The sequence below is a fragment of the Ochotona curzoniae genome, unplaced genomic scaffold (genome assembly GCF_017591425.1).
Source record: "Ochotona curzoniae isolate NIBS_2020 unplaced genomic scaffold, NIBS_Ocur_1.0 contig_2210, whole genome shotgun sequence".
NCBI classification, from domain to species: domain Eukaryota; kingdom Metazoa; phylum Chordata; class Mammalia; order Lagomorpha; family Ochotonidae; genus Ochotona; species Ochotona curzoniae.
Window position 1 is genome coordinate 7,787,888 of NW_024465369.1, and position 27,246 is coordinate 7,815,133.

Consider the following 27,246-nt stretch of genomic DNA (forward strand, 5'->3'; position numbering starts at 1 on the left):
GAGGACTTCAGCTGCTACGCTACTGTGCCAGACCCACTGAATTGAATTTGATAATACACAGAATTCCATAAATATGGTTATTTATTGAAAAAATTCTATTGGGGAATTATCAAGAAGGTTGAAAAAAATGACTAAAAATTGGAAATAACCCAACAGAAAATTTTAAAAAGTATTGGAAAGTTAAAATATGCTGTTTAATAACGGTAATCCACACATGGTAAAATAATGTGCTCCTTTCAAAACTGTATTACAAGGTAAAGCAGTGCAACACAGCTTATTAAGCCACCACACCCTTTACTGGAATGCTTTTTAGAATCTCTGCTATTCTGCATCCACTCCAGTTTTTCTGTGGATAGAAAATAATGATTCATGTCTTTGGGTTCCTACCACCCATTTTCTTTCAGGTTCCAAATTTTGTAGAATATCATTAAAAGATATTTCAAAATATCATCATTCAAAGATATGTTTAAACAAACATAATGTTTTACAGACTGAAGTCTGATGGATATATCAGTGGTGGCTAACCTATGAAGCTGGCCATTCATCTTTATAATTTTAAGGGTGACTGATCTGATGGCTACTTATTTATCATCAATATTTGGAATCAAAATATTTTATAGGAACATTCTAATAACTGAGTAAGCAAATATACTTGCCAGTTACCCTTACTATATATTTAGTATCTGAGTCAAGTGAATGCAAAATATCAGTTAATTGTTAAAACAATAGAAAGGGAGAGTAATAATTCTAAAAACATATTTATGGCTACATTTTAAATAAGGTTTTTGAAAAGAATGACCAAAACGTGTAGTTGTTTTACTTCCTATTTGTCATAATAAAATGTCATAGATGACAAAATTAAAGTTGTAGAATGTCATTTAAATTTTAATGTTTACTACAAGAAAATTTGCCCTTCTGAATAATCAATTTTATGATTATCTTGATATTTATGTTTAAAGAAAACATCAAAATATATAAGATACCTCTGTGAATACCTATTTTTCCCCTGAAGAGTAAAGCAAATTACACAGCATAACTTATTTTCTGTACTCAAATCATGATAATCTAATTCTTATTCTAGTCACATAGGTATTAATGAGTGTTGACTGAGAAAAAAGTAGCTTGTAGATGGCTACTGTTGATGCTGTTAATCTTGTAAGTTGAATAACCAAAAAGCTATAGGAGATGCAGACAGTGCATTATTCAAAAGAAGTTGTTTATCTACATTCTAGAAAATATTCCTTAACAATATGCATTAAGAATTCTATGCTGGTATTTTAAACACTGACAACTGAGTTATATTTGTGGCTCTATCTGAGCTTTTCCACACTTAATTCATAAGAAGTTCCTCACATTCAGTCCAATAAAATTAAATAATAAGAGAAATAATTGTACATCAAAGTAATCCGTTTTGTTTTGTTTTCCTAATATACTCTTTGCTGACAAATGCCTCCATCACAGTAAACAATGAGAGAGACCATTATCTACACAGTAGAATTTACATTATTACTGTTGTGCTTCACTGCAGGCATAAAGAAGTGGCACTCATTTCCAGGTGCTTTGGAGCTCCCTTCTTGACTTCAAAACTCAGAACAGCAACACTCAGGGAAATAACAGAATTTCATTCTAGCCATACTCAACAGAGAACACTCAGTTTATCTTAGCAACAAAGAAGAGAGTAACTACCTTCATAATGTTGGTGTTACACACGTCTATATCCCCAGGCACACAACAGCTAGCAGTAATTATCTGAAAGAGCAGTTCTTTTTTTCTTTTTCTTTTTTTTTTTTTTTTTTAAGATTTATTTTTATTATGTTTTTGTTGGAAAGGCAGATATACAGAGAGGAGGAGAGACAGAGAGGAAGATCTTCCATCCGATGATTCACTCCCCAAGTGAGCGCAACGGGCCGATACTATGCCGATCCGAAGCCAGGAGCCTCTTCCGGGTCTCCCACGCGGGTGCAGGGTCCCAAAGCGTTGGGCCGTCCTCTGCTGCTTTCCCAGGCCACAGGCAGGGAGCTGGAAGGGAAGCGGGGCTGCCGGGATTAGAACCGGCGCCCATATGGGATCCCGGGCGTGCTAGGTGAGGACCTTAACCACTTGCGCCACCGCGCCGGGCCCTGAAAGAGCAGTTCTTAAAGAGCTGTGACATCAGAGTAATCCACGCAAGAAGCTGTGCATGCTACTGTCACATGACATCTTTCCAGGCACTGGACAAACTCTGTGAGTGGGAGCTTAGCATGAGTTTCTATCTTTTGTTGAAAGGTTTTTCTGGCAAGATGGCCAAAATCAAATATGTTAGGCTGATAACATTAAAAGCTATGCATTAAGATGACTCCATATCTTGGCTATTGTGAATAGCCTGGAATAAACATGTGAACATAGGTATATTTCCCATATGTTGATTTCATTTCTTTTGCACATGTCTTAAAAAGGGAAAATGAGCAATATGATAGACACATCTTGAGTTGTGCGAGAAACTTCCGCTCACTGCTTTCCACATAATACATTTATATCGGTTATTTCTTAGTCATAAAAAGAATATCACAAAATTTGCAATAAAATGGATTAAAGTGAGGATTGCTGTGTTAAATAATCCAGACACAGAAAGAAAAATACCATTTGTTTCTTCTCATATGTATATGTATTTAGAAGTTATATACATATATATATATATGTACGTGGAAGTTATATATATATAACATAGAAGTTAAATATATGTGCATATATATACATGCACACACATAAGAAATGAATCTAAAAAATTAATGGTGACAGTGATGGGTAATGTATTGGAAGTATATTGAATTTGATAATCAATACCATAATGCAGTTGGATGAAGGTATGAGCTTCCGTGTCCACACAGAAAGGCCAGGAAACTAAGGTCATGGATAAAGGAGATGCAAGGGTTAAAGGCTGAGTGTGACTGCTTTGTATATATTTTGATATGTTATACTCAATAAAATGTTCAGATGTTTCAGATTAATTCAATATTCTAAAAACATACCAAAAACAACCACGTAGGACTCTATTTGTTTCCCATAAGAGACTCATTTTGTGAAAACAAACATGTAATGGAAGTGAAGAAAAATGGAAAGACATTCCATGTAATGTGGTGGCATTTGAAAAGTCTGGGACTAACAAGTTAGATAACAAAGACTAGAAACAGTAGTGACATTGGGGTTATGGCTAATAAGACTAGTAAGTCAAAGGTGGATAGAGACCTGCAAAGCACCCTAAATTTTTGCCTTGATATGTCTTCTCAATCTTGCTTAAAGGCTCTATCTAATAGGTACTAACATGTACCCTTACAGTTGTGAGAACCAAAAAGGTTGCCAGATACTGCCCAATGTGCTTCTGTTTCACAACTGTCCCTAGCTAATTAACAATGACACAGATCTACAGTGTCAGATTCTCATTAGCCTGGCACTTTTTTTTTCAATGCTTAGTTATTTTCCATGTACTGTAAAGGCAGACAGAATGAGACCGAGAGAGCAAAAGTGAGAGCATGATAAAGAGAGTGAATGAGAATACTGCATTTGTCCATTAACTCTCCCAAATACCTGCAGAATCTGTGAGTAAGCCAGCCCACAACCAGGAATATGAGTCTCAATCCAGGTCCCACACATGGGGGGCAGTGTCCCACACATCACAGACATCAAATGCTACTCCCTCCTCCCCAATATACTAGCAGGAGTTTGGATTGAAAGCAGAGAGTACCTGTGGCTCAAAACAGCATACTGATACAGAATGTGGGTTATGCTAGTGATGTAGAATGGTTTCCTTCACTAGCCTGCATTTCAAAAACTCAAATATTCAATGAAATCAAATGCTTTGAGTCTTTTCTATATATATTGTTATATTTTATGCTGTATAATATACATCTTTTCTTAGATAATTCTGAAATATTTCCTTATTTTATTCTGGTAGTTTGGGGAAAACTATAGTTTGGAGAAATACACAAGGAAGTTCAAATCTCCATTTTGTCCTACCGCATTTGTGAAGTATTTAAAAGTATATTTATGGTTTTCTTTTAATCTCTGTTGAAAAGAATTCTAGAAGTGGTCAGACTATTAATTTGTAAAATAGAAAGAAAGAAAACACTGGATAGAGTACAATCTTGACATTTCACCAAACTGATTCACAGCTGATTTAAGCCAGCTTACAACAGTTGTCCATCAAGGAAAATCACTGATGATCCAAATCAGTAACTAGACCCCATCACATAGAATATAATGTTATAAGAACATACAAAAATCATCAAGTATGTCATAGGGAGCCTCTACTAGGGCCCTCAGTGATGCTTCCCCCACCCCTGGATTCACTTAATTCTGTAATCTTCTTTGTTTAATGTGATTATACATATTTAATTGCTTCTAATATATAGAATACACCATCAGTGGGATACAGCTTCTATGATTATGTGACAAAAGCTCTGACAATACTCTGTATAGTCCTTTTCCCTTATTTTTGACTACTAAGAGCAGTTGAATGGTTCCATAGACAAGGCCATCTGACAAGGAGAACAGGTCAACAGTGAAGCTCCTGGTCCAAAGACTTTAAAGGAATGAATCCTGCCAATTACTACAAGAGGAAGCATGGAAGCAGTTCCCCTCAACTGAGCTTGTGTCCAGACCCTGTCCCCAACTATATGACCACCTCAGGAGAACCATGAAGCAAAAGACAGGTAATGTGATACACCGAAACTACAAGATAAGTGCTTGTTAAAATGCCAAGATCCAGAGGTTTCTTACAAAGTAATAAATAACACGGAAAGTGTAGGACACATAAATTTTTTCTTTCTTCTCTTTACCCTCCTCTTTTCCATGATGACGACAGATTATAATCACAGTAATGGTGAGGAGGATGCTCTCCCTAATACTCCTCTTACTACAGGATATGCTATTCTCAGTTTAGCTGGGTAGTCCTACGCAGAATAAAAGCCTGATAAAATTGGAATAAGGATCCACTGATCATTGTCAGCCTTTAAAAATTAACTTCCCTTCTTCTCTATTAAAAGAAAATTGTCTACTTGATTAAAGTGGTTGATGATATCAGAAACTGAATCATAGTTTTTCTAAGAAAAAGTTGTCAAGAAGACAAATGGACTAACAAATACTTGTTTTTCTTAAAATAAATAGAAGAGAAAGAACTTTCTCAGGGGGGTTCAAATTACACTTAGGGACACTTAAACCTACCAATAATCAACCTAAAGCAGATTGTCATTTTATTGTTTGATCACTCTAGCCAGGGCTAGGATTCTGGGCATGAACAGGTGTCCCACGGACATCTCCATCAGTGAAAATACTGGTAATTTGAAAAAATACATACAAATGATTTATCTACTTATTAAAATGATACCTTTACATATCTTTAGTAATAGTTTCAGTTGAACTTGCAGCAGCAGTGCGTTAAGACATTCTGATCTGCTCAAATATATTTGGTGGGAGATCTCAATGAGACCTCAGCAGCTCTTAGCAGTCCACTGTGAATCAGTGTCTTCTGAGAGATTTCTTGACAAGACAGTTTTAATATATGGAAAGTAGTGGAAAACAGCAGGAACCAGCTGTGAGTGTAACCTCACGGAAACTGTTTCAAGCAGTCAAAAAGGGATGTGGTTCAGGCAAGGAGAAAGGAAAGTGCCTAGAAATAGTTTGGATATGCTTAACATAAGTTGGTCTATATTTGACACACACTGGGATTTTTTTCTATTCAGGAAGATTGCTAACTGCCAGAGGGGGAAAAGAAATTGAAACTGGCTCCAGCAATGTTCTTGAAGGCATAGAAAATAATACATAGATTCCTAATAACTTTCCCAATGTTTTATTCTTTTTTTTTTAAGATTTATTTTATTGCAAAGTCAAATATACGGAGAGGAGGAGAGATGGAGAGGAAGATCTTCCGTCTGAAGATTCACTCCCCAAGTGACCACAATGGATGGAGCTGAGCCAATTCGAAGCCAGAAGCCAGAAACTTCCTCCAGGTCTCCCATGCAGCTGCAGGGTTCCAAGGCTTTGGGCCATCCTCAACTGCTTTCCCAGGCCACAACCAAGGAGCCGGATGGGAAGCGGGGCTGCCAGGACATGAACCGGTGCCCACATGGGATCCCGGTGTGTTTAAGGCGAGGACTTTAGCCACTGTGCCACTGTGCCGGGCCCCAAAGTTTTATTGTTAGTACAACATTGTAATGCCTTTTCTGAAACCTTTGAATTTCAGAAAATCTATTGAAGAATTCACATTCTTGCTGGATTATTGTTGTCATTAGTTTGGGTTTAGATGTTATCAAATTAGGAACTCAAATATTAGTAATTTGTTTAACACATAAGCTCTTATTCTATGCCTTCACGATGTTTGCATTTTGGGAAATACTGATTTTTGTTGTTTTCTGATAATAATATTTACGTATTTAAAAATTCACTGAGTTTTACTTCCTATTAATACAGATAGCTGCTCTAATGATTTAAATCTATAGTCTTGGAGCAAGTTTGTAATGACAACTCAGAATGGTTTCTGCACATTCTCACAGGAACAAGAATAGATTGAACTAGCCCTAAAAGTTCAGCTTGTAGACAAGGGAACAGTTTTCATAAAATTGAAGAAAATGTCCCAAAGCAACAATATTACATTTCTTAAGCCATTGCTGTTCCTGACATAAAATGGTACTCATTCTATAATTCTTCTGTGGCTTGGGTTTGTGACAAAATGGTTACTAGAAATTTTTGTATATACCTGCTTTGTATAGGCCTCCAGGCTTAGACAAAAAAGACTTTCACTTGAGAGTATTCAACTTCCATTATTAACTAGATTTAAACATCATATGATTCACTATATATGTAAAAAAAAATTGTGATCTTCATACAGCCTAAATTTGTAGAAGTAAAACGCTGTTTCATCAAGTAATGGTCTAAACAGACTAAAAAACCTTTTGTTTCAGTAATGACAATTAAAAGTTGGCATGATGAGAAGCTCTAGGAATAGATACACTCTTTTAATAACATCCCTGGATCTCAAGGTTCTAAAAACATGTGGGGATTCATCAAGGGGTATTCAGTGTTTCTTCTAGAACTAACATTAAAAGACACTATATATGGAAATTTTGTATGAATATCAAGAGAAATTATTTCATATAAACAGGAAAATATTGCTGTTTAAGGATGACCATAATATATTATCAAATTTTATCCTTTACTATTTCTGAATGAATATTTATCTTTAGAATAGTTCTTTGTTCACAGCAAAATTGATCACAAAGTTCAATTTTTCCAAGTAACACCTTATGTATACACACTGACTCTAGTTCTACATTTTCACATCTCACAGCACAGATTTGTCACAACTGGTGAGCTGATATTGACAAAGCCATACTTTATATGAGGAATTGCCTTCCTATGATACATCCTGAATTTAAACAAGTGGGCAGTATTCCCCTGTGATCACAGGGGATACATTCTAAGAGCTATCCAGACTCTCTGCCTTGATGTCTGAAATCACAGACAATTCCAAACTCCATGCAAACGTTGCAATACAAGGCTAGTTAATCTGATAACTGTTAAGTGAAAAGGGGGCATGTAATACATGGAATCTGTATAGATTATACAAAGGCATGATTCACATTCCAGACAGTAAGTAACAGGATGGTGTGATTTTATCCCACTATTCAAATGGTGTGCAAATAAAAATGTACAAATTGTTTAATTCTGAAATTCTCCATTTAATATTTTGCATACTGTATGGATGGAGTAGGTTATTGTGGGACAAAATGATTCTTCAGTGCTTTTATTGTCACATCCAGATCACTTGATGGTGGTATGCAAAATGTAATAGAATATTTTTCATGATGAGTATCAGATGTTGATATCCAAATCACTGTCATTAATCCCTTTTCATCTTTATCCTATGTAACAATTTAGGGCTGCATTCTACAACCAGATGTGAATCCATATTTACTGTATTGTTTCATTATTGGTTGACTGATTGATCCATTTATTGGGAGATCCATCTTTGAACAAAATATACAAAATTGTGTTTAAAAGAATGTGAACCTGGACCCAGAACAATGGCTCAGTGGCTAAATCCTCACTTTGCATGCACAGGGAACCCATCTGAACAACAGTTGGTTTCCTGGCTGCTCCACTTCCTGTCCAGCTCCCTGCTTGTGGCCTGGAAAAATAGTAGAGGATGGCTGAAGGCTTTGAGATCCTACACCCTCATGGGAGACCTGGAAGAAGCTCCTGGGCCTTGGCTTCAGATTGGCTCAGCTCTAGCCATTGAGGCCACTTGGGAGTAGACCAGTGAATGGGGAGTATTTGTTTCTCCTTCTCTCTATGAATGCCTTTCCAATGAAAGCAAATACATCTTTAAACCTTAAAGAAAAAACTAAACTGGAATTTTTCAGATGAATATTCCAATAATTTTTGAATAGGATATGCTCTTTTCAAATAACATCAAAAAGGATATTCTCTTTTCAAATAACATCTTTTTACATCTATCACAAAGTCATAAATAACAGTCATAATGGAAGATGGAGAATGAATAGAACATTACATACTGAAGACCATTCAACAAAACTGGGCAATATACTTTATATTGAAGGTTTTGCTCTTAATTAAAATGTCTAGTTTGATGCATCTAATCATCTATTGCAGGATTCATTCACCAGGAGGAATATCACCCAGCAGGCAAGGATTTTCAAAGCACCATATACATTTTTCTAGTGCACTGGGATTTTTTTCCAGTGAAGAGATAAAAATGCTTTGAAAATTTTTATCCATCCACAGGGCCTTCTGTACTGGATAGTGCCATGAATACTTTGACTATCAAAAAAAAAAAAAAAAACACCTTCCGCTGCAGAAAGCTTTAATGTGTAAGTCCAAACCCAGCAAGAATCTGAATTGTTAATCCTTACAAATCCATATATTTTAACAATATATGTGTCCCTGCAAAATCATAAATTATGATAATTGTACTTAATAAATTATCCTCTCCAATCTGTCCTTCTTATGACAGGTGCTGTTACATAGCATAGGAGGAAACACACCCTAACATCTGTGATCATCTGAAAAAGGTTGTATCATTTATCTTGGGCCCGGCGGTGTGGCACAGCGGCTAAAGTCCTTGCCTTGAACGTGCCGGGATCCCATATGGGCGCCAGTTCTATTCCGGCAGCTCTACTTCCCATCCAGCTCCCTGCCTGTGGCCTGGGAAAGCAGTCGAGGACGGCCCAAAGCTTTGGGACCCTGCACCCGTGTGGGAGACCCAGAAGAGGCTCCTGGATCCTGGCTTTGGATTGATATAACATCGGCCGTTGCGCTCACTTAGGGAGTGAATCATCGGATGGAAGAATCCTCTTTGTCTCTCCTCCTCTCTATATCTGACTTTCCAATAAATAAATAAATCTTTTTTTAAAAAAAAAAGGTTGTGTCATTTATATCATAACAGATATGAAGAGATAAGTAATGCAGACATGTATACACTGGTGTGATCCAATATACCACCAAAATTCATATGAGGAGGATTTCAAATTTAAATTTGTGTAGGTTATGCTATACTCTCTCTTTTGAAGATACACCTAGAGGTCTTTATAATTCAGAGTTTTTGTGAAAACTGTAATGATTTAATTTCATTAAAAAACCACTATATGTATATAACACCAAACATAATTGATACAGCTTATATTATCTTCACTAACCAGATTCCTGAATACTGACTGGATTCTACTAAACTAATTAAAGCTAATTTCACCCACACACATGCATATATATGCATATATATAAAATATTTCACAAGTTGTACTTGCTACAATATTGCTCTCTATTTATTCAATACACTCTTTCCAACCACCTATGCACTTACATACTTTGACATAAACTTTCCTACATTAAGAAAAATTAAGAAAACAACTGCAGCAAAAATAGTTAACTGGGGACAGCACGTGTCATGTTGATTGAAGCCTCAGTTTCTGAAACTAGCACCCTATGTGAGTGTAAATTAAAGTCCCAACTTCCAGCTTTTCAAAGCAAACTTCCAAATAAATCACTAACTTGTAAGCAGGAATTGTATTAATATCTGATCATTTTTTACATCAAAGAGTTTTATTTTGTTAACTTATGTTAACTTCATATAAAGTCAACACATTTCACATATTTCACAATACTTACTGATGTAGGATCCTAGTGCTATGTGGGCGATCACCCAGGTCCTTGCCCTGCTGCCTGGAGGGTGTGGCTTAAGCCTAACCTTCCCTACGGCCTGAGGGACAGCTTTCAGGCCTACATGTGGAGTATGACCTTCCACATGGTAAAAAAAAGTCAAGGGAAGTACACCTGGAACATGACCTCTGACATGACCAGAAGATCTATGGAGATAGATGTGTCATACAGCCAATTATAGCATCTTCAGTGGGCCTGGGGTTTGCTACAAGGCTCCCTCCTGCCTGCCCCTTCCTTACTCTTTAAAATCTGTAACCTGTGCTTAATAAAGTGGACATTCCTCACCAGCTTGTCTCCAGTGCTTCTTGCAATCTAAGGCCACCATTTGCCTCACCCTCGGTGCTTGCTGGCAGGTATAAACCCGAAAAATAATACACCCCAAGCTTTAGAAAAGTGTTAGTGCTGGGGTAAAATAAGCTTGTCACCACAAATCACATATTGAAACATAAGGATTTTAGCACTGTAATGATTAATTTTAGCTACTATACATCAAAGAAGTATTTGTTTTTCGATCTTGGATAAAAGTCAGTCTTTCAAAATAAAACAACACAACAAACAAAACACTTGGGAAATGCTTGTATTGTTTTACACCAGAACATTAAAATAAAGAAAATATAACATAGTTAAAATGAGTACTGGAAAGATTTTTGTGGTTAAGGTTCAATCCTCAAGCGTAGAACACATACAAGTGTGTTTGGGTTATATGAGTTTTGCAATTTAGCACAAAGACCCGGGTTTACTTTTATAAATTCAGCAGTTACCCTTTCACATTAGCCATGACAAACTGTCAGTGTCCAATCATCCTTATTTTACGGTATGCAAAAAAATGTAGAAGGCAAAATATGACCCCAAAATTACATGTAACATACTAAAATAAGCTCAAACACATGACTATATTTAATTCTTCCATTGTTTGGATTCAATTTACCACTGCCAATGTAATAATCTCATTCTGAAACAATTTCAAGAAATATTATATTTGAAGTAAGGAGTTGATTAAAATGTATTCTATTTCTACAACTAGATAAAAGTAGATAATCACTAATAAAAAAAAAAGTAAAAAGAACCAGCCAAATGCTAGTCATGGAATGTTAGCAAATCTGTAATTAAAATGCTAGTCTTTTGGAAAATTTTACCTGATTCTCAGGTAAAACATACTTGGACCATTTTCTAATAGGTTTAAAAATTCATGTCTGATTTGTTCTCCTATTTCTTATTGTGAATATAAATTATAGAAAAAATAAGGTAGTATTTCCATGGTTCTTATTAAATCAAGTGAATATTTAGTTTATGAGTAAAAAACTATTTACCTGCATGGAAATCTATTCCCACGGCAAATGAAGTCCCAGATATAGGCATTAGAGCATCCATCTTGTCACTTGGTTCAAGAGGTATTCCTCTGATTCCTTCATGAACAGAATACATCAAAAATGATTCTATGCCTAAATTAGAGGGAAAAGATAAAATACAAGTTAAATAATTTTATTTATAATTTTATCATTACTTATTTAAAATATATTTCTGATTTCATTTTTAAGCATACACTATGTTTCATAAATATTTGAAAGATCAACAAATTTATGGTTCACAAACTATATCAGAACTTGGAGAATTTGTTAAGATAGATTAATGGGTGCCATTCCAAAGGGCTGGTCATTTAAATTTCTAGAAATGTTTCCAGTTAAGAATGTTACTTCATTTTTGGATATACTATTTTCATAATCCATGAAGTAATAATTACAGTAAGCCTACCTAAATTCACAACCAAATTTATTCTCTTATGAAGACATCTGTTTGCTAATATATGAAAACAAATTTTGATTTTTATAGAAATATATGAATGTTACTTTTTAAATACACATTGACATGTCTTGGGTGATATTTATAGTTCTTAAATTCTTTTGAACACAGGCAAAACTGTATGTGCTTACGTCTTGCTATTTAGATATTACTTGTCAGTATAAAAACAATGTCCTTAAATGACAACGTAAATGTAAGCTTATGATCAGATGCTATATTTATGTTCATGCTTGTAGATTGATAATATATTTAAAATATTTATATACATAATTTCTTGCTAAGATAAAATGTCTGGTGGATTTAAATCTATTTCTACCATTTCCTGGGTATGTGAATTTGCAAGTTAATTTACATGCTGGTGTGTTAGTTTCCTCACCAAAAAAGAGTTTAAACCTCGTAGAGACTGGCATGTAAGAATCACATAAATATGCGATTTAAAATACATCAAATGATATTATTAACACATAGTTTACCTAATCAAATTAGGGCATTTTTAAGCTAAAGCTTTATTGTTACAGAAGATAAAGTAGTAATCTAGAACCAAAGTTCTTTGAAACTTACAGAACTAGATACTCAAAAGCAATATAGTCTCCTGCAATGTTCTCTCTTAGCTACACACACCTAAGACTCCAATTTCTTGACATTATCCCAAGAATGATTGAAAGATTGGAATTATAGGCTAAAATCTAATTGTATGCCAGTGAATCAGCCCCTGCTTTCATTTCAATGTTTTTATATTCTAGTTGAAGGTAGTTTTTAGATTTGGATAAAGCTGTTATAACAAGTTACAGTTGCTGCACATAACTACAAATCAAAAGTCATACAATAAAAAACAATCATACTTTAAATATTTTAGCTACACTAAAATTCAACACAAACGAAATCAAGTCATAAACTGCTGTCATACAAAATCATTTTTCCAATTTTAATTGACTTTGGTTAGCCAACACCAGCATGGTATATAATGATGTTTGAAATAGATCCATCAGGGAAGAGTTCTTGCATGCACTCGTACCTTGGCATGACATACGGTTCTTTTGAAGATAGTACCCCACTGTGCACATGCAAGTCCTTGTTATTTCAGATGTTGGTAAACAAAGCTGAGAACAGCCACCATTGTTTAGTTGGCAGGAATTGCTGCCTGAATACAAAGAAAGAATAAATACACTAAGCAAAAACAGAGTTTTATTCAATAGAAATAATTTGAACAGTTATTTATAGCTTCTTTTCTAAGTACAACTGTTTCGTATAGGTTTATATCACATGCTATTCTATCAAGTAATTTGCTCATTATTGTTTAATATTGCCCGTCAAATCAAGTGAATAGAGATGCAAGAAAAGTCAAACAGTTACAAAAATGGAAAACAGAAAAGATTGTTATGAATATTGTCATTGATTACAGCAATATTATAAGATCAAAAAAACCAGAAAATATTTCATTTGTAACTTTTCAATTTCAACTCTACAGTTATTTCCTTGGAAAAAATATATCATACAAATGCATACAACAATATTAAGTCATATTTTTAAGTAATTCAACTCAATGACAATTTCATTAAAAGAAAAAGATATCTTCATATATACCCCTATTTGATTTTTTTAAAGCAATGAAATGTATTTTCCCATACCTAAAAACATAATTCTCCTAAAATATTAAGATTGAAAATAATATTAATTAATGAGTCATTTAATTAACAGACATATTTTCTCCATACTCTTGTATTAGTAGTAATGGCACATACTAAATAATCACAGGTAGGCATTCTATAAAGATATTTCATTGGATTTACTAGATCTATTGTGCTAACTGGAATTGGTAGCATGACATGAAGAAATTTAACATTTTAATCAGCAAGTTAAATTTGTTCATTAAATTTGTCATTTTACAGAATTTTTACATTTTTGTTATTCTATGACTGAACATGCTATTTTCTGAATGTTCAAGTCCTGATACACAGTGCAGTAAATCTAGAAAATAATTAGAAAGTATGATGATAGCTATATATCAATAAGGTTCTATGGAAAATTCAAAATACGAATGAAGCTCATTATTTCTACTCTCCTGAGTTCAAGACAGCCTGTAAAGTTTTGATTGTTCAATTGAACCTTTTAGGGATTCTCATCAACATATGAAAGATTCACAGTTCGGGGGATGTCTCACCAAGGCATCTCCCACCGCCTGTTGATTTCCATCACTACAGTTAGATCAGTGCTGAAGCCCATCTCATGACACCAGAACTTAAGAAAGATTCATGTTTATCATCTCCTATATAAACTACCAAAGAATAACAATCCTATGTAAACTACCAAAGAGCACCTGATGAATATTTCATTTTCCCAAGATGAGTTGAAAGATGGAATTTTAGATCTGTCATTTTCAAGTAATGAAAAAGTATTAATGATTTGTAATAATTTTATAATTTGTAATTTCTATAAAACATACCCAAACATGCACCTCTAAGTAAAGGTTCATTTTCACTACCATTAAAGCCTGAAGAGCAGTAAGGAAATTGACAAGTAATAATCAGCAATAACATCAGAAGGACCACAATATGAAAAAGAGAAGAAATAAGAAATTAAAGAAGTAAATATTACAACTGGTATTGCTGAAATGCAAAGAATCACTAAAAACTGCTATGAGCAACTAGATGACAACAAATTGGAAAATTCAGATGAAATTGAAAAGGTTCTGGGAATCTAAATTTCCAAAACTGAATCTTTATGCCTAAACAAAACAAACAAAAAAATAAAAACTGAACAGACCAATACACAAAGATGAGACCAGTACTCAGGAGTCATTCCGCAAAGACAAACTCAAGACCAGATGGCTTCACTGTTGATTTCTGTCATGAATTAATGAAGAATCAACACCAATTTTCAAGCTATTGCAAATAACAGAAAGGGCGGTCATCCTTCCCAACTCATTGTTTGAGTCCAGCATTAGCCTACTCCCCAAAAGAGGTAAGACAAACAACGGGAACAACTATAGATCAGAATGGTTGATGAACAAAGATGCCAAGATCATCGCCAAAATACTAGATGATCAAATCCACACAAAACATTACAAAGATCATCCTCCCCAACCACGCCAGATCTGTCCCAAAGATGCACAAAAATGACTCATTACACTCAAATCAACAGATGATATATCTCCTCAACTGAATAAAGGATAAAATTTGTGATCATCTCAATAGAATGAATGAATGACAGGACACAACACCATTTTATGATAAAAACCTTAAACAAAATTGAGTGTAAAAAGAACATGCCTCAACACAATAAAAGCAATTGATAACAAATGCACACTCAATGTTTTAATGACTGGGTAAAAGCTGGAAATATTTTCACTAAAAACTGGAATCAGACAAGAATATCTTTTCTTGTCAGTTGCATTCAATATAGTTCTGGAAGTTTTACTCAGAGCCTTCTGTTGCATAACAGAAGGAAATAAACAACATACAAATTGGAATTTAGTAAGTCAAGTGATTTCTGTTTGCAGACAGCACATAATTCTATATTTCGGGAAAACAAGAGTATATCATGAGACAGTTAAAACTGATAAAGAAGTCAGCTAAAGATACAAAGCAGCATGCAAGCATCGTAGCATTTTGGGGAGTCAGCATTGTAGTGTAGTGTCCTACGCTGCCTCTTATAATATTGGCATTGTGTTCTAGCTGGGTCACTCCTGATCTAATTCCATGCTAGTTTCACTTAATGGTACTGTGAAAACAAAGGAAGATGGTCTGAAAATGCTTGGGCCCCTGCATGTGGGATACGCATGTGGAGCACCCATGTGGAGCACTCAGAATTTCTTGATTTTAGCCTGGCCCAACTGTAACTGTTGGAACCAGACAGGAAGTGAACCAAAACGCTTTCTCTCTTTTTCTGTCTCTCAGTAACCCTATAGGCAGAAGTACAGATTGATATAAGGGTATATGCTTGCGATGAAGGAATTTCAACTGAACTTGAACCGCGGTTATGCAGCAAGGTGGAGCAATCCACTATGGGAGGAGGAGTGTGGGAGGGGTGCGGGGAATCCCCAGTGCCTATAAAACTGTATTACATAATACAATGTTAATAACAAATAAATAAAAAAAATTTTAAGGATATTTCTCAAAAATGGAATTCCTAAAATTGAATCTATCATAAATTTACACAAAGAAAATTAAGTCAAGGTTGGAAAGAAATATTTGTACTCTCATGCTTATTGCCACCAGATTTCCAAAAGCAAAGATATGCAACCAACTTTGATTTCAATCCTTGAACCATAAAGAATAAAAAATGTGGGCATGAAGAAATATTACTGTCATAAAAAAGAATGGAATCCTGACTTTCTCAACAAAATCGATGAAAATGGACTTCATTATGCTAAATAAAATAAGCTAATTACAGAAGGGAAAAATACAGATGTTTTCTCTCATGCTTATGAATTATAAAACTATGTGGATATTTTATTATTTGGCACAGAAATTGTTATAAATGTTATCACTGAATTGGAGCCCTTACATGATAATATCATCTTTAACCTCACTTTATGACCTTTATCATGAATGTCAGGTATTACAACTAATGAATCTTGGATTGTATTAAAAAAAATCCCTGCTTCAAGAAAAATAGAATATATTGCTATATATATACACATATATATGCATTATACATATAACATACACATGTGTAATATTTATATATTGTTAGATATTAATAATTAAAAACAAAATAATGAAAATAGAGTATGAAAGAGAATGAAATTTTAAACTTAAGAAATAACAAAGGTTTCTACAACCTTGATAATACAAAAACATATAAGACATGATAGAAAAATAAACTTATTTGGCTGCACATATTTAGTATGACTGTAATATACTTTGTAGTGTTTTTTGATAAATATGAAAATAAATATATGTTAACAATTACATTGCATACTAACGGAACATATTTAATGTAACATTGGTTCAGTATAAGTAAAACAAGTCATTATTAAGAAGTATACTTTCTTAGGAAACACAAAAAGTAGAAAAATATTATGTGATTTTTAAAAAGCAATTTCTGCAATGATTGCCCTTTAAGTTAGAAATGCTACCTTGGCCTAATATTTTGTAATGATATTTATGCTTAAACCTCCTGTCCCAAATCACATCAGACCTAGAAATCCCACTTGACTAACGAGACACCTCAACTCTCCAGTGATCTGTGTCAAAAATGATAAATGAAGTGGCTAATTGTACTTTGAAATCCAATGTGGCAGTAATATTAACACTTTAAAATAGTCCTAAATTGCTCATATTTCATACTAATGAAGCTTTTAAGCTACCTGCAGCAACTCTATTAATGGAACTGTCTTTAATACAGATGCTCTTCTCAGCATGTTCTTTGGTATAAACGGTATTTTTTCTTTAAGGTTAGTCATTACTTGATTTGTAAATGGTACAAGAGATTCTTGCAAGTTTGGTAACATTATTATACTTTATGGAACACTCAACTGCACCTAAAGGATGTTTACATTTATAAGGGAAGGAAAATCCTATGAACACGAGGAAACTGTACCAATAATGGATTAAAACTTTCCTTCAAGAAATTTCAATGGTCCTATTTCTAGAAATATGTTTAACATTCATTTATAGTTCCAAAAAGTGTATGCTGGTACACATTTTGAGAAGTATTTATAAATTTTCTTCATGTCCTAGAAGAAAATCAGCCCTTCTCCCTTCTTCTCTGCTCCTACCTGTCTTCCCTTCCTGTGTTGTGTCTGCCAATATTGCATTCAGACATATTTTTCCCTGCATAAACTATTCTCTTAGACTTTACAACAGAGTAATAGTGTACAATTTTTATCCTTAACAAATACATTCCACTTAAATCCATGAAAATGTTGAGATTTTATTGGCAAATAACACCTTAATCTTAATTACATAATTATTCTACATAATTGTAATTGGCACTAAAGGTGCCCCATGTCCTCCAGGGTAAAGGCAAGCTTGGATGTGGCTTTGATTTCACCCCTGAAGTACAGTGAAGGCTCTGAAATGGTAACTGAATAATTCCTGCCCACTGAATTGTTATCACTGGTCCTGGGAAGCAGTGATTTGCTTAGTTCTCTGTTCTTCTGCCCTCTTTTCTTTTCTGCTCTATATATCAAAATCCATCAAATGTATATCCCTTTCTTAGTGTCCAGAAAGTTTACTGAAAATCTTTTTAATGAAGAAAATATACAAAACCAAAGAACGGCATGGTAGAGAATAAATGCAAAACACACAAAAGGATTTTTTTTTTACAAAGAGTTTCCCATTAACGTCATGGATCATAAAACAAAAACAAATGCAGGACTGGCTGACAGCTATAATCCAGTGGCCACTTGGGCACAGTGACAAGTCCACCATGTAAACCATGTGCTATTTTCTCATTTGATGTTAAGCACTCAGTTTTGACCAAAAAAAAAAAAAAAAAAAGTTAGAGCCGAACAACATGGTGCTGCTGGATATAAAATGTTTCTACCAACATAATCCAATTTATGTCTACTCATTTGATAATGGCTTTTTCAATTTTCAAGCTTAACTTATATTGTACATATTTGAAGGACAATTTTATCAATCTTGTATTTTTATTTGAAAACTGACTAAAATTGAATTGAAAACTTGATAAATCAAGATTCCTAGAATACTGTGACAATGTTTTCGACGGTCATCAAGCACACATATTAAAAGGCTTTTCCCTACAGAATTCACATTATCTTAAAGAAAAGAAGTCTCTTCTATTAGCAGTGAAGATTTTGAAATTCCTGTTGTTGAACTGAGAGAAACAATGCAAGAAGGCTAAAACGTGCATGAAACTCGGGACAGAGGCTCACCTTGCTGTGCCTCCTTGTCGTACACTTTCATGTGAACCACACCAGAGGTCTTATTTCGTAGGATGGTAAGGTTTCTTCCATCTCTTTTGCTACAGGTTCCCAGCTGACCCAAGTTTTGGTCTGCCCACCACAGTTTCTTATCTATAAAAATAAAAGGATGTTTTAGAGAAAATTACTCAATAACAAGCAGCTATTACCAAATAACCTTTGACTTATTTTGTCATGTTCTAAAACTCCGTTGCTAAGAAAAACAAGTCATTGCTACTTTTCAAAATGTAAACCACAGTACTATTTCATGGTTTGTACTTTTCTTCTCTCATCCTAGTTAGAGCTTCCACACTTCAATTTCTCTTATATTTTTTGAAACAGAATATGTAATGTGATATTGCATATCATTTAATCTATGAATATTACATAGAAATGAAGCATATTTCAAATGTAAAGGTCAAATGTAACCAAAATAAGTATGAAGTATTTTTGTAAATGAATGCCAATGTTCATGAAAACACCTAGTTGAAAGAAAAAGAAAAAGAGGGAGAGGGAGGCAGAGAGAGAGAGAGACCTTCCATGTCCTGAGTCACTCCCCAGATTGCAACAAAAGTCAATTATGCCAGGCTGAAGCTAGAAGCCAGCAGTTCCTTGCAAGTCTCCCATGTGGGTGGCAGGGACCAAGGGGCTTGACTGCCGCCTCCTAGGATGCATTAGCAGGAGGCTGGGTCAGAAGCAGAGTAGTTTGGATTCATATTGGCACTTAGTATGGGATGTGGTTATCCAAGTTTAAGCCACTGTGCCACAACCTAACAAATATCTAAACTAAAATTACAAAGAAAAGCAGCATATTATTCACCAATTTTTTGTTTGCCAAATGTGTAAACTTTCAACCAGGCGTGCACTCCAATACTGGCTGCTTTACAATTAGAGAAACTTCTTTGCAACATGTGTGTTCCTTTCCTCAAAATGTATTCATTCACATTGCTTTTTGGTAGTGGATGCTCAGTTGAAATTTTGAGACTTTTTAATGCACTTTAAATATTCAACAGAGCTCTCAAGAACAAGAAGACCCTCAAGAAACAAGTTTGTTTATTTCAGGACCATTTCAAGCCATCATTGTGAAACTTTGATGATGTGCTTATTCATTCTGATTTCATAGTTAAAGAATGCAGGAATTGTAAGATTTAATCAATAATTAAGCTGGTATATTCAGGTCTTCTTATTTCCAAAACTTGTATAACTTCTGAGACTCCATGATGACGCATTTAAGACAGAGTAATACAGAAAGCAAGCTAATAGTTTAAAGTGAAGAGTATCACTTTTAAGGGAGTTCACTAGTTTGGATCTTTTTAAACTATGCAATCTATGACAACAAAGACCACACGTGCATTTATGACTAAAGTTAAAGATTACTTAATTACGTTGGGGGAAGAGAAGGACAGGGGTGCTAAGTACCATCTTTACACTCAAGGTAAAATTATGTCCATTCAAACGCCAGAATGTTTTGATTGAATCAGAGTCAGTTTCAGGTATTTCAGGAATAACAGTAATACTGACACCAACACTGTCACCCTCCTCAGCTGCATCTGATTTGGGGTAATACAAAACACTAAACATTGTAGATGATTAGTTTCTGGTAATGTCTACAGCAATTCTATAAGTACTATTTGTATGAAACAATTTTATGGCTAAGAACACTGAAACAAGAGAGGTCATATAGTTTTCCCTGGAGCATTGATTGGTGGCCAGGTCATAGATAAAACAGACTTCAGAGTCCATAATCTTAATCTCACGAGTGCAATGCTCACTTCTATATATGGGTAGTTTTTCTTTTCTCTCTCTGAAGGGAGGTGAGAGAAAGGAGAGAGAGAGGGAGGGAGGGAGAGAAGGAGAGAGAGAGAAATGTTCCTTCTAATGGTTCACTCCCCAAATGGCTACTATATGGCCAGAAACAGGATGGTTTGAAGCCAGGAGCCAACCACTTCCTCTTTGTTTCCTACATGCATGACCTAGGACTTGGGCCATCTGTATTTGCTTCACAAGGCTATCAGGGAACTATATTGGAAGTGGAGTGTGGAGAAGTGACTCTGCCACCACCATATGGGATACTGCTAGCACAAGCAGAGGCTTAACTACTACACGATGGTGGCAGACCTTAATCTTCCTTCTCTTAGCACAGATCTGGTGCTTGAGTTATGGTGTTGCAGCTGAGTGGCACTTTTACTTTTATCTGTATTTATAAGCTATGAATTGGAAAACATGAAGGTTCTCTATGAATAAAAAATGTAGAGCCTTTGTTTCTCTCAAGGTATCAACTCTATTAAAGGTGTATACTGTAATATATTGGATCCAGCATATAATGTTCTCTTTTCAATTTTTTCTACAACACCACATCTCTGGAAATGCAAAAACATAACATAAACCCATAAAAATGAGATGCACATAAACTGTGTATAAATAACACTATGGAAGATGACATAAGGAAAATGAAGAAATAGGCAGGTAAAATAACACTCTAGATGATGGTAAGAGAAAATATAAAGAAATGGAAATTACTCTCTCTACTGAACTCCTGATTTCAACCTGTAAATAGTGAAACAGTAGTATAGAGTAAAGTGATGAATGAAAATATTTTTATAGTGTCTGACATTGTGGTATAGCAGGTCTTGCCATGGTCTGCAAAACCAGTATCCCATAAGATGCTTATTCTGTTCTGGATTTTCCATTTATGATCTGCTTCCATGATAATGACCTTGAAAAAGCAGTGCATGATGGCCCACGTTCATAGCATCTATCAACTACATGGGAGGCCTGCAAGAATCTCTAGACTCACGGCTTCCCCCTGGTCCAGCTCTAGCTGTTGTGACCATCAGGAGATTGAACCAACAGAAGCAAGATCTTTCTCCATGCCTCTCTCTGTTTCTCTGCAACCATCAGTTTCAAATCAATAAATTTTGTAATAAGACATTTCAATTTTTTTTTTTTTTTACTGGAAAGTTAGATTGGACTAACAAATAGAGGAGACAGAAATATCTCTCTGCTGGTTCATTCCCCAAATGGCCTCAACAGTCAAAGTTGAGTGATCTAAAGCCAAGAGCCAGGAGCTTCTTTCCAGGTCTTCTCTGTGATACAGGGGACAAGAAATTGGACCATCGTTTGATGCTTTCCCAGGTCACATCAGGGAGCTAGAAGGGAAGTGGAGCATCTGGGATACAAACCAACACCTTGCAAGACAAGGATTTAGCCACTGAGCCATCATGCCAGACTTAAAAGAAGATATTTTATATATGATATTGCATATCACCGTTACCTCTCCAGTACTTTGCTCTCAGCTGACATATGGGCTCTGACCAATGGAAAGTCTCTAACAAATAATCATAGCTCTTAAGATAGGCAAATAAAAGCATTTGAAATATTTCAGTTGGTTGTTACAACAGTTTTCCTCAGTGTGACTTTTTGAGATGGTCTCCTAGAACATATCTTAAAAAATACTGGCAAGTCACAAAATCCAATGCTATGCAAAATATCCCACACTGAAAATACAAAACGAAGAGCTCTACTTTCACCAAGTAGAGGACATTCTTGTTGCTATCCTGCCTTTCTCTGTTGAACGTCAAGGCAAATAAAGGATCTGCAACTAAATAAATAAAGTTGCAGATTGAAACATAAGCATACACATAAATAACATAATGTGCATAAGTCACATCCAGAAAAGAAAAGCTCTTTTAAAATTATCAAATTTTAAAGTCAATATAATCCTCAAGAGGTTCTAACATATATCTCATTCATTAAAAACGATGTTGTTAAAAAAGAGGAATAAGCATAGGGCAAGACATTTTTCTCAGAAATTAAAAAAAAATTGCTAATCAAAGATATTTTCATACAAACAGCATAAAATGTAGTTGAAGAAATCTTGCACAATAAAGACAGCAAGAAACAGAAAATAAAAAGCAAAAGATAAAATGGGAATATCTGTCTTAAAATTCCAAACTCAATTTGGGAACCTGTAGGAAACCGTTGGCTTCTCTTTTATCTTGTACTCGGGAAGAACAAATCACTGATTACTTAACAAATCACAAATTGCTTAAAGGTTAGTTTAATTCACCAATAAAGACTGAATTCGTTAAAGCTCAACTCCTTATTTTCTAGCTTTTTGACATTCTGTTAAGACAAAATGGGAAAATTTCTAAATCACTTCTGCTGTCTCAAAAAACATAATTTTCTAGAAGGAATATATTTATGAGATGGCTTGAGTTGCAAGAATTAGCTATTTTTTGATATGACACAATTTTTTTTTTTCATTTTAAAAATGACTGACATAATCTCTGGCTATTCATCAGTATGTGGCAGATAGTTTCTTAAGATAAATGAAAGGCGCTTGTCATGTCAAGAAAAGCAACAGAAAATTTCTGATGACACAATTTAAGCATTCAAGTAAAAATCACAGTGCCAGAAAACTTGTATTCAGTATCAGAGGCTTGAAAATTTCCTAATATTTACAGTTTATTTCAGTGACATTCTAATGATGATGTTCATAAACATAATTCTTTACAAGCTACAAAGAAATATGTCAACATTTGAAAGCTGTACATACAAGCAGTTTCTTCTGAAGGACCAATGCATGATGAGCCAAAGCTATGTCTGAATAAGTGATAAATTCAGCTAAGTGAATGTATTTAAAAACATAAACTTCACAATACAATCCTTTCAATTTACTTCTAAGAAACTGACATCCTGAGATGTTAAATCATTTTAAATAACAATATTCATGATCATCTGAAAAAAAAATAGTCACTAAAATAATCCTTTTCTAGTTGTATATAGTTCAAATCTACACAACACCCACTGAATTGCATACAGGAATCCAGCTGCATTTTATTAAGTAACACCAAATGAAGTTTAGATCATTAAAACATTACATCTTATTTTGTTTAAGATCACTTTGATGATTTGGGGTTCTTCATAGTTCCTTACAAAGTTTGGTGGTGATATTTCTAGTTGTATAGCAATATCACAAGATTTTTCATAGTTATTGCAGTGAGTCTCTAATTCATTTTGGGTAGTGTGCAAGCCTATTTTGATATTAATTTTTCCATGCCCAGCACAGTAGTTAAGCAGTCCTTAACTTAATGTCCTCATCTCACATATGCTGGGATCCCATATGGGTTCTGGTTCTAATACCAGCAGACCTGCTTCCCATCCAGCTGCTTGCTGGTGGCCTGGGAAAGCAGTTGAGGATGGCCCAAAGCCTTGGGACCCTGGACCCATATTGGTGACCCAAAAAAAGGTCCTAGCTCCTGGCTTCAGATCTGCACAGCTCTGCCCATTGCCTTCACTTGGGGAAAGAATCAAGGGACAGAAGATCTTCCTCTCTGTCTCTCCTCTTCTCTGTATAGCTGATTTACCAATAAAAATAAATATATCTCTAAAAGAAAAATAATACCTTAACCAAAAATCTCTGACTAGTAAGATATTACAAAATCCATTTCTGGTTATACTTTCTATTGTTTCAAGAGACCAAAAAAAAAAAGGAAAAAAGGAAAAACCCTTAGTGAACTCTAGAAGGCAGCAGGAGTGTCTGTACAACCTGATTCTAAAGTACAGTTCTTGCACAGGTGGGGCTTCTATAAGTAACACAAACCCGTGATACAGCCTCACATGGTCTGTGAGTGTGATGAACCGTATTCTCAAAGGACTGCTTCAGGGTTGGTAAGTAAACCAGAAAAGGTACTCAACAGAAAGAACTAAGGTGTTGAGGTTGTTGACCATAAAAGACAGGACATGGACCATTCATGCTACTGATAACCACCATGAAAGTAAGTCCACCACTATCCTGAAACAAAGTCCTCCTTTTTATGGTTCTATACAAACACATGTTACTTCCTCCCTGATCTTGTTTAAGAATCTGTAAACCCTACTAATTACATACTACTTCAGATTCAAAATTTTCCACTAGGCTTTAAAACCGTAACTAATCTGCATTTATCTTATGTACTGAGACTGGTTTTCCAACTTTTCAGCTTTAATATATCTCACAATATTCACTCTCGCATTTATTTAAGCAACGGGGAACACCTGCTGTTTATCAAGTATTATTCTAGATGATGCAAACATGTCAGAAGTTAAGACAAATCAGATCTATGCCTTTATAGACTCTATTCTAACTAGGGGACAAACATGAAATAATAAATAGACCTCTAGAAAAATAATACTTGAAAACTATTATTTATGCCACAAAGAAACCAGGCAAAGACTCACAATTTATGTCAGTTTCTACACTCTGTACATAACCTCGCTTTGCTCATACTTCAAAGCCCAAATACAGCCCCTGCGGAGACTGCAGTACTTCAAACCAGCACACTACACATTAACACCTCTTCCCCAAATACACTGAGGCCTCTACAAACATAATCAAAGGCTTTTCTATTTAAGTGCTGTTTTATCTCTTTGTCTCACCTGTACTAATTTTCATTCCTCATCTATACATGAAAGCATGAGAAAGACCCTGTCTTATACTTTTTCCGGTACTTCACAGAGCTTTGCATTCCTTTGAACTGGCAGCATGTCGAACCTCTCTAAATACCTGTGCAGTAATTAGACAAATAAACATCATCAAAAATATCCTGCTAGTAAATTTCGAACCTAGAAAATCTTTAAATAAGATTATTTCTCTCATTTCTGTTGATATTATCACTTTTAGATCTTTCCTTCAAAACATTATGCCTTTTAAAAGTTTCTGTAACACAAAGTGCTTGGTTTTATATTACCTAGTTACTATCTATTTGTCCCTTTTTTTGTCTCAAATTGCTATTGATATGAATAAGCTAAATTTTTCAGAAATTATAGGAGTAAAAACAGCTTAAGTCAAATGAAAGTAAGTATGAGTAAATTCCCTTCACTTGTATTTGATGACACGGAACCTCCCCCCATGCATAACACTACCACCTTCAAATTCATAAAACAAATTGCCATTGCCTGACACTTTGTAATTAGAGATTAGACGTTTAAGACTACAATCGAGTCATAACACAAGCAAACTCTAATCCAAAATGATTGTGCCTTAGAAAAAAAAAAAAGACAAATGTGCATAGACGAAAGGAAGTTTAAAAAAGAGTGAGTGGGGCCCGGCGCGGTGGCGCAAGTGGTTAAAAGGTCCTCGCCTTGCACCCCCGGGATCCCATATGGGCGCCGGTTCTAATCCCGGCAGCCCCGCTTCCCTTCCAGCTCCCTGCTTGTGGCCTGGGAAGGCAGTCGAGGACGGCCCAAGGCTTTGGGAACCTGCACCCGTGTGGGAGACCCGGAGGAGGCTCCTGGCTTCAGATCGGCATAGTATCGGCCCGTTGCGCTCACTTGGGGAGTGAATCATCGGACGGAAGATCTTCCTCTCTGTCTCTCCTCTCTGTATATCCGCCTTTCCAATGAAAAAATAATAAAAATAAATCTTTAAAAAAAAAAAAAAGAGTGAGTGACAGAGACAGATAACAACTAATTGTAGCCAAGGACACAAAACTCAAAAACTTAAACCTATGGACACTTTGATCACAAACTGCTGTTTTCAGAATTTAAACAAAACGATTTTTCTTAAGCTGGTCTATGAGACTATGTGATGACTGAACTAGCAATGTAGTAAGTTTACTAACATAGGCATTAATGGTATTTATGATATATGAAAGTAAGCATGACAGTATTAATCAAGTTACCATGCAGTCTCCAATATTTCCCGAGAGATAGAGGGAAATAATATCCAGCAAACTACTTCTAAGTATCAGGCTCTTTATGGGGCACTAAGCATAAGCAAATGAATGTTGATTGTCTCATCAAATCATCATAAATGATGTATGGTATTTTAATCTATCTCCTGTTAATGAAAACAAATGCAAAGCCAGAAAGTGAGAGAATGACTCTCCTGTAAATCCCACTGTGGGAATTTGGTGTTAACTCATGTTTGGTATTTCAAAAACTCCAATGCTCTTTCTACTGCATTGTCATATGCATATATACACCTCCCATTAGATGTAATAATTCTGTACTAAATAATGCAAACATAACTTAATACACGTAAATTTAAACAATGCTTTATGTCAACAGGAACAGAGTTGTAGTCAGGTATTTGTTAGTGAATTATAGAAAAATAATGAAATATTGATGATGCTTTACTTATTTACTGGGCCACCAGAATTAGTAAGTTACTTTTGAAGTATTGAGCATGCATTTCATTGAAGCACACCAGAATTACTGAGATGCATGACTTAAATCATTACTTTTCTTAAAAAATATCTAGCATTTTACATTTAAAATACTTAATGTAATGAGTGATTACATTTGAATGTCAGGTAAATAACCATGTTTTAGAGTATACAAATATTGTTATAGTCTATTTGTAATTCAATATAACTGGGTCC

At 34.9% G+C, this 27,246-nt stretch overlaps 1 protein-coding gene across 1 annotated transcript in view; it reads right to left on the reverse strand.

The window, feature by feature from the left end:
* Positions 1 to 27,246, reverse strand: part of LRP1B (LDL receptor related protein 1B) — a 1,301,643-nt gene that overhangs the window by 449,827 nt on the left and 824,570 nt on the right. Inside the window, exons 32-34 of the mRNA XM_040971988.1 lie at positions 18,854 to 18,994; positions 13,025 to 13,150; positions 11,520 to 11,651 (exon numbers count right to left, since the gene is read on the reverse strand). Coding sequence (XP_040827922.1) covers positions 11,520 to 11,651; positions 13,025 to 13,150; positions 18,854 to 18,994 — 399 coding nt within the window. The remainder of the gene's footprint in view (positions 1 to 11,519; positions 11,652 to 13,024; positions 13,151 to 18,853; positions 18,995 to 27,246) is intronic.